Source organism: Canis lupus, chromosome 21 (assembly GCF_011100685.1).
Source record: "Canis lupus familiaris isolate Mischka breed German Shepherd chromosome 21, alternate assembly UU_Cfam_GSD_1.0, whole genome shotgun sequence".
NCBI lineage: Eukaryota > Metazoa > Chordata > Mammalia > Carnivora > Canidae > Canis > Canis lupus.
Window position 1 is genome coordinate 43,202,154 of NC_049242.1, and position 9,218 is coordinate 43,211,371.

Genomic DNA, 9,218 nt, shown 5'->3' on the forward strand with positions numbered 1-9,218 from the left:
TCATGCATACATCTGTGTTATCACATCTCAGTATACTGTGATAAAGGCTTCTAAGAAATGATGACTTGTCTTTCTCACTCCTTTTTGATATAATATTTGCCATATTGTAAATATTTTGTTGAATATACAAATAAGTATAGTAATATGCATTGTCATTGAAATCTAATTTCCTCTTACCACCTTGGGTGACATCATGCCATAGGCATTTACTAGCTGTTTTATTTGGTTGTCCCATTTTGTCAACTCCAGTGTTCTCAAAAATTTTGTCATGCTATTGAACTTGAATAGATTGGTATTCAAATTTATCTTGGCATGGTTGAAGAGTTCTCTGTAATTGGGTTTAATTAAAACTAAAAGTAGTTTTTGACTTATCAGAATCTAAAATTATTAGATAAAATTAAAGCCAAGAGTGTCTAATCAGAATAATTTACTGTGTATATAAACCCATCTTGGTTCCAGAAAGTAATCTGATAAGATTTTTTAAATAAGATATTATAAATATGCCTTTCATTATGCTGCCTAGAGTGTGGGATATAGGGGCATGCGTGTGAATATCTTCAATAATGGTAAATCTCTTTTTCTACACTTCTGCATAGACTTGATATTTAGAAAGTAAGAAAGACATTGTGAATAGGGAATTTCTCAGTCTAAGAATTGTACATTTGGCCAAAAGCAAAATGGAACTATAAAATAATGAGCCTGAGTTTGTTTTGTTTTGGTGTTTGGTTTTTTTATTTTATTTTATTCACAACCTAGATCAAAAAATATTTCAGAAGAAATGCTGTCAACATTTGAGCACTTCCAGCATTCTGGGAGTAACAAACCACCCTCCCAAAGTGAATATTTTTAAAGTAGTTAACCTCCTTTAAATTTTAAATTCAGTGTGTTTTTCCCCTCTCTTTTAATGTACAATTTTATTGTACAAACATATGTGGATGGCCGTGTTTACTTTAAAAATCCAGATCTTTTTCATGTAATTTGGCTTTAAAAATGTGACTAAAATCAGGCTATTTATTTCTCTTTCTCTATATGTATCTAGTAAGCTTCTATATGATGGAAAATCCATTTCTCTTTTCTCTTTCATTCTTTAACTCTAAGCTGTAATAGTGATAATAATGATTTTTAAATTTTTCCCCCTTCTGGGAAAATGAAATTTCATTGCTCTGGAAGAAATTAATTTTAAAAAGCCACTAGAACAGAATTGAAATGAAATCAATTTTGTTCTTGATTGAACTGCAGTACTGCTTTGTGGTACTAATGGCCGTCTGCTGACGATAAAAACAAGGTGATACAGCTCAGCTCCACAGAGAGTGTCCTTTGCAGCTCTCACCACAGTATACATGCTTAACGGCATCAGTCATTTTATATCTATTTGACACTGATTAATTACTGCGATCCATTCTGGTATTACCGCCACTGCCTTGGCACTTTTGTCAGGCCTAAACAATTGACAAGAGTTCAGCAGTGTGAATTATGTATTTATTACTGTGACCCTTTCTGCTATTTAATTTAACTTAAATAAGTGTTGTTTGCACCCTCATTTTGAAATTAAGATTTTTATAGAACTAATTACTTTGCTTATATTTCTTTTTTTAAGACATGAAAATTACCATATTAGCTTATAAGGTAATTACTATTATGACTTGAATTATTCAGATGTTTTATTTAATATTGATGCTTAAATTTTTTTCTTCAATGAAATTTAACAAAAATCCATTACTAGTTCATCTTGACTTGTGCCATATTTCTAAGTTGATGTCTACATAGAAGTCTTAAATTGAAAAAAAAAAAAAAAGTCTTAAATTGTATCCTTTAAACTCTTTTTTTTTTTTTTTTTTGGTATCCTTTAAACTTGAAGAATTTGATGACCTGCCTCATAAGCTACATAGAACATTTCCATTTTGATCCTTATACCAAGGATTGAATAGAACATTTACAAACAAGCCAATTTACATTTTTAATAACTCCAAGGCACCTAAATCAAACAGCAGCCACTATTAGAGGACATGCACTAAAAAGAAACATTTGCAGCAATACCTCATATACATCAACAAAATCACTAACATATATGCACACAGGATTTTTTTTTAGATGGTTAAACTTTGGAAGTAATACTCATTACCACTGATAATCACTAAAATTCAATCAAAGCCGTCAGATTCTGGTGGTGGTTTATCTAAATAACAAAAAGGCGCCCCAAGTTACTTTTCTTTCTTTAGATTATCTTGCTTTGTAGAATTTTGCTTTCATTTTTGTACAATCAAGCCTTAAAACCTTACCTTTTGGTTTCTGACTTTAGTTTCATACTGAAAAAAAAAAATTGTATTACTATTCTATTGAATTCTTTCCTTAATGACTTAAAATGCCCCCCTTACCGTGTATTAAATCACCATAATAGATCTTCCGGTTTCTCTACTATATTTCATTTATTTATGAGTTAGTTTATTCCTAAGCTACCACATTTATTAAACAGTTTTCTTCTGTAATATGCATACAATAAAAATTCACATATCTTCATTGTATATTTTGATGAGTTTTGACAAATGTATGCACGATCCTAATCAAGATAAAGAATATTTACATCATTGTAAAAAGTTTCCTCCTTGATCCCCTAAGTGGTTAGTCATTTCCAGCTCCAGTCCCCAGACCAAGACAACCATTGATCTGCTTTCTATCAGTATATTCACATTACTAATACTAAGGTATTAGTATTCTTTTAAAATTTTATATCAAAGTTATCATATAGAATTGTACTCTGGCTTCTTTGCTTAACATATTTTTGAGGTTCATCTGTGTATCAGTAGTTCTTTTTATTCTTAAATAATATTTATATGAGCATACCACAGTTTACTTAAAGCATTCACTTGCTGCTAGACTTTGGGTTGTTTCCAAATAGGGGCCATTATGAATGAAGTTGCTACAAACATTCATATAAAAACATGTCTCTGTTTGGACATACATTTTCATTTCTCCTAGATACTTAGGAGTAAAATTATTAGGTCTTATGGTAAGTATATATTTAACTTTATAAGAAACAAGCAAATTTTTTCAAAATTACTGCATTATTCAATGTTCCTACCACCATGGTGAGTTCAGCTGCTCCACATCCTTGTCAGCACTTATAAAAAAATAAATCTTAAAAAAAATAAAAATTAAAAAAAATAAATCTTTGCTACCCTAATATCATGAAATTTTTCATATATGTTCTTTCTAAAAATGTTATAGTTTTGCCTTGTACATATAGGTCAATAATGTGTTTCCTGTTAATTTTAAGAGTAATAGTTCATTTGTTCCCAAATGTACATTAGGCTGTTTCTTCATCATTTCTTGAAAAGTCTATCCTTTTCCAATTTAATTATTTGGCTCCTTAGTCAAAAACTAATTGACCATATATGTATAGGTCTATTTCTGACCTGTTTGTTCCATTGATCCGTGTATCTGTCCTTATGCCAGTTAGACACTGTCTTTATAAGGTGATATAAGTCCTCAGACTTTGTTCTTTTTCAAAATTGTTTTCATTATTCTAGATGAATTAAATTTCCATATAAATTTTAAAATCAAATTGTTAATTTCTGCAAAAAAAAAAAGCTTGCTAAGATTTTGATTGGAACTGTTTTGAATCTGTAGATTACCTTGGGGAGAACTTTCATCTTAACAGTATTGTTTGTGCCTTTCATCCACAAGCAGAATGTATCTCCCCATTTACAGTTGACCATTGAACAACATGGCCAACCTCCCACACAGTCAAAAATCTACATGTAATTTCGGACTCCCCAAAGTCTGAACTACTGATAGCCTCCTGTTGACCAAAACCTCCCACAAGCAGTTGGTTAATACTTATTTTGTATATATATCTATTATATAGTGTATTCTTACAATAAAGCAAGCTAGAGAAAATGTTAAAAACATAAGAGAAAATGCATTTACAGTAGTACATGTAAAAAATCCACGTGTAAGTGGACCCATGCAGTTCAAGTCTGTGTCATTCAGGGGTCTACTGCACTTTGATTATCTTTAGCACTGTTTTGTAGTTTTATGTGACTAAATATTATACATATGTTACATGTATCTCAAATGTTACATGCTTTTTTTGATGCTGTTGTAAAAGCTCGTGGGCTTTTATTTCAATTTCTAATTCCATATTGCTAGTATATAGAAATGAAATTTTTATATTAACTTTAGATCCTAAGATTGCAAACCGTCCTACAGTTCTGGTTGCTTTTTTTGCATATTAGAATTTTCTGTGTGTAAGACCATGTGGTCTGCAAATAAAGACTGTTTTGCTTCTTTTTACCTGCCCCTTCCCCCCAAGCTATATCCTTTTTTCTTCCTTCCCCACACATTCATGCCTGACTAGTACATCTGGTGGAATATGAATTAGAGTTGGTCAGAATGATCATCCTTCCCTCAGTCCCAATCTTAGGAAGAACACATTCAATCTTGTAACATTAAGAATGTTATCTGTGGGGTGCTGGGTGGCTCAGTCGTTTAAGCAGCAGTCTCTTGGTTTTGGCTCAGGTTATGATCTCAGGATCCTGGAATCAAGCCCAGTGGGGAGTCTGCTGGAGATTCTCTTTCTCCCCCTCCCTTTGCCCTTCCTCCCACATGCTCGCTCGCTCTCTTTCTCTCTAAAATAAATAAATAAATCATTTTTCTTTCTTTTTGAAGACTGTAATCTAGAGTCTCTCATAGATTCCCTTTATCAGCTTGAAGAAGATTCCTTCTATTGCTAGCTTGCTGAAAGTTGCTATAAATTAATTTTGTCAGATGTTTTTTCTGTATTTTATGAGACGGTAATATTTTTTTCCCTTTAGTCAAAGGATTTTTGAATCTTTGTTTATGAGGGATATTCATCTGCAGTTTTCTTTTAATGAATTTATCTTGTTTTGGTATCAGGGTAGTGCTGTCCAGAAAAGATGTGTTGGGGAGTATTCCTTCCTTTATTTTTTTAAGAATTTATATTTGGTATTATTTTTCCTTAAACATTTGATAGACTTCACCAGTTAAGACCTCTGTGCCTGTTTTCTTTGTTTTCTAATGTAAGCATTTAAAGTTATAAACTTTTCCTCTAAGCACTGTTTGAATTATAGGCCACATATTTTTATATGTCGTGATTCATTATTATTCAGATCAAAATGCTGCCTAACTTTGTGATTTTTATTTTGATTTATGGAATAATTTAGAAGTCTTTGTTTAATTCCTAAATGGGGATTATTCAAGTATCTTTAACTTTTAATTTTATTCAGTTTTGGTCAGAGAACATAATCTATATGATTTCTTAATGTTTAAATATATTAAAATTGGGGGATCCCTGGGTGGCTCAGTGGTTTAGCGCCTGCCTTTTTGGCCCAGGGCGCGATCCTGGAGTCCCGGGATCAAGTCCCGCATCGGGCTCCCGGCATGGAGCCTGCTTCTCCCTCTGCCTGTGTCTCTGCCTCTCTCTCTCTCTCTCTCTCTCTCTCTCTGTCTATCATGAATAAATAAATAAAATCTTTAAAAAAAAAAACCACCTTAACTAAATAAATTTTTAAAAATAAATAAATATATTAAAATTTGTTTTATGACCCAGCATATGTAGATGTAATCTGTCTTGGTTCTGTAGATGTCAACCAGGTCCAATTGGTTAATAGTGTGTTAAGTCTTCCATATTCTTTCTGGTTTTGTATGTAGTTGTTAGGTGAAATTTCCAGTGGTAATTGCAGATTGTCTGTGACTTCCTATGGTTCTCTCAGATTTGCATCATGCGTTTTGAAACTCTGTAATCACACAGTCATACATACATAAAAGTCATTATGTCTCTTTACTAATTGAATGGTCATTTTGGAATGTGTCTCTTTACCTCTGATTATATATTTTTTTCCTGAACTGACCTTTGCCTGAAATTAATACTGCCATTTCAGACTCTCTATTATTAGTACAAAATTACATTATATAGAATATTTCTCCTTCCTTTTACTTTGGCCCTGTCTTTATATTCAAAGAATATTAAACATATTACAGTTAATGTTATTATCGTGATACTAAATTTAATTCTATCATTTGCTGTTTTGTTTTTGCTGTATCCCGTCTATCATTTATTCCTCCTCTTACCTTTTTTTTTTTTTTTTTTTTTTTTTTGGATTGATATATCTCCACCCTTGGCTAATTAACTACATGTGTTGGATTTGTTTTTATAACTGTTGCTCTAGAGTTCCAGCATGTATTTTTAGCTTTGCCACAGATTACCATTAAACAATAGTATACCATTTCATTTATACTTTTAAGACTCTTTCAGTAATTTACTTCCATTTACCCCCTCTGTTTCTTTGAGCTATTGTTATAATAAAAAATTTCACTTCCCCACATGGTGTTGTACATGTATTGTTCTCCAATACATTGTTATTTTTGCTTTAAATATTCAATTATAAGTTAAAATTGTTCATTTTTTAATCTACTTTGTTCAAAAATGACATAAAATTGCCCTAAAAATTAATCCTATTAATTTTTTTGAGTTAGTGAAACATCTCACATCAAAAAAAGAAAAATATTAAGGGTACATTATTACATTTCTGCTAGACTATATTCCTTGAGTTTTTAAACACATCTTTTGCCTTTCTTCTATAGGTGAAGCCTTGAAAGGAAAGATCACAGTCCACAAGAATAAGAAAGATCCACGTTCTCTCATTGTGACTCTCACATTGAATAATTCAACTCAAACTTACGGTCTCCAGTGAAAAAGCTACAAAAGCACAACTAACTTTCGGTTCTTACTGTGAGGGTGGGATATGGATAGGGGGTGGAAAGAGAGTTTTTTGGTGAACATATGGATGCTGGATCCTTCGAATGAGCCTCCTCAATAGGAGCCTCCTCTAATGTGCCTCCTCAGAGACACATGGTAGGAATCTGATAAAATTCAGTTTAGAAAGGGAACCAACTGATCCTAGTGGACCACCTACATAATCAGTCTTCGAAGTCTAGTCAGCAAGATTTTACTAAATGTAACCCCTACATTGAGGTTAGCTATATTGGAAACCATTTAAATAGGCCTAAATATGAAACAGAGATAGTCTTCTGTTATTTTTAATGTTTCTTACTATAAATTTTAAACACCAGTAACTGATCAGTTACTTGGATGTTTTATTCAATTAGTAACTATACACAAGCTATTATACATTTTATTGCAGATTTCTACCCTGAAGAGTAGTTTTTCATTGTATTATTTGCTAGAATATCAATATAATTAAAGAGCAAGTGGGAGAGACTAAAATATGGAAAAGAGCATCACACAAATAATATTTGAAAGACAGCTTAGTTGATCATGCTCTAGTTCTGAATGTTTCATTTTGTAGCTTCTTTCCTCTTTGCGAATATTCTTTTGCTATATAGTTTTCTAGTACTATCCAGGAAATCTAACTTCAATACATTTATCCTAGGTTTCATACAAGTTTTTAAAGGGAAAAATAAGTACTTATTTACTAATATGACATCTTTTTCACACCAAATTTATGTGCAGAGTTAAACATGTAACTGATAATATACTTATAGTTGTGTTATTTATAGTTGTTGACTCAATTTGAAATGCAGAATAGAAAATATTCAATAAAATGTGTACAACCATTAGCATTATAAAATGGTATTTTTAACATATAAAGTCTTTTATAAAATCAGAAGCATTTAAAACAAGTCTTAAAGGAATCATCTTTAAGAAAATAAGGATTTAAGGACAGCTGGGTCATATAGTTTTCAGTTCAACAGCTAGTTCTTTTTCAAAATAAGACATACACAAGACATACATAGCATAGTGTTGAGCAGTACAAGCTCTGGAGTCCGTTTCTAGGTGCAGGCTCTGGTGACAGCTCATACTTGCTGTCTGGCCTTAGTCCTGTTCCTTAACCTCTCTCTCCCTCTATGAATGTGCCAGTTTATGAGTTAATACATTTCAACTACTTCAACCGGTGCCAGACACCTAGAAGACACTTAGTAAGGTGATGGTATCGTCATCATGCAGTCAAGGATCCCTTTCATGGAATATGTGGTATCTACATTAGATTTTTTGGGAATTGTTCCCTCATCAAATACTACCCTTAAGTACATGAATGTGTGGGGAGATTTCAAGGAAATTAATATAGCAAAAACTATTCAAAAATTGTCTTTTGGTCTTACAGAACTGGACTTGTAGCAATGGGAAAATTAACCCCTTCAAATGATGTGTTTTAGACCATAGTCTCTTAAGTCTTCTTCTATAAGCATGATTTGTTTTCACGGAGTTAAAACCAACCAGCTTGTATTTGAATTTAGAATATTACTAGAAATGTGTGGTGCTGATAATATACCTCAAAGTACTTTAAATTTTGTCTGGAATGATTTCATGTACAAATTCGAGTATGGTAAGGCGATAAGAATAAGGAAGATTTCCATAAAAAGATTTCATGACTATTTAAAGTAACCAAAAACCATCTATTTTGTTTTGTTTTTATTTCATGTAAGTGCATACCAAATATTTTTTACTATTTAAAAAAGTATTTCCCAAACTGATATTTTTGAAAACTCTTGTTTGATTTGTATAGGATTTTCACCCAATGGCTCCTTTGATTTTCTCCTGGTTATAAATAACCCAACTATAGTTGGTAGATCTCTGTTCTTTTCCATTTGCCTTCCTAGGCTAAAACATCCTAATGTGTGTGCCTAAACATTTTATGAGAATAGGAGAGTCCAAATGTTAGCTCTTCAATTAGAATTTCAGCTGTTAAACTGCTACAAATAATTAAAAACTTCCTAGCCCTTGACAATGATAAATACACTATCCTTTCATGCTGTGGCATATACACATATATGGAGAGCAAACTACTCTGTTCCAAGGATTTTATTTCATTTCCATTAAAAGAATACATTTTTCCTCCTATTTTTCTTTGTGATAATTGTTCTTTTGTAATGTGTGGGATTTATCCAAACAGTCCTCTCTATTCACTAGAACAGTATTTTCCAAACAGAGCATTTTTGAAGGAGTGTTTCAACAACTCTTGAGGGGATACCGCGTGGGACAAAGTGGTCCAACAAGGAACCTCAGCTGCTAGAACACTGTGAAATAAATGAGGGAGCTGTCATTTCACTTTGAAATAATCCCTGTTTGAGAGGGAGGGCAAGTAATTCTGGTCCTACAGAGTTATTTGCTTTCTTACCACTTAATCTAGACTAACCAATGTGGTCCACCTGTGTTTTTCATTATTCTACCCTTCTCT

At 32.3% G+C, this 9,218-nt stretch overlaps 1 protein-coding gene across 3 annotated transcripts in view; it reads left to right on the forward strand.

Moving 5' to 3' along the window:
- Window positions 1-8,881, forward strand: part of PRMT3 (protein arginine methyltransferase 3) — a 123,955-nt gene extending 115,074 nt beyond the window's left edge. For all 3 annotated transcript variants that reach the window (XM_038569256.1, XM_038569257.1, XM_038569258.1), the window contains one exon: window positions 6,604-8,881. In XM_038569256.1, coding sequence (XP_038425184.1) covers window positions 6,604-6,713 — 110 coding nt within the window. In that variant the 3' untranslated portion in view covers window positions 6,714-8,881. The remainder of the gene's footprint in view (window positions 1-6,603) is intronic.
- The last annotated feature ends 337 nt before the right edge of the window (window positions 8,882-9,218 follow it).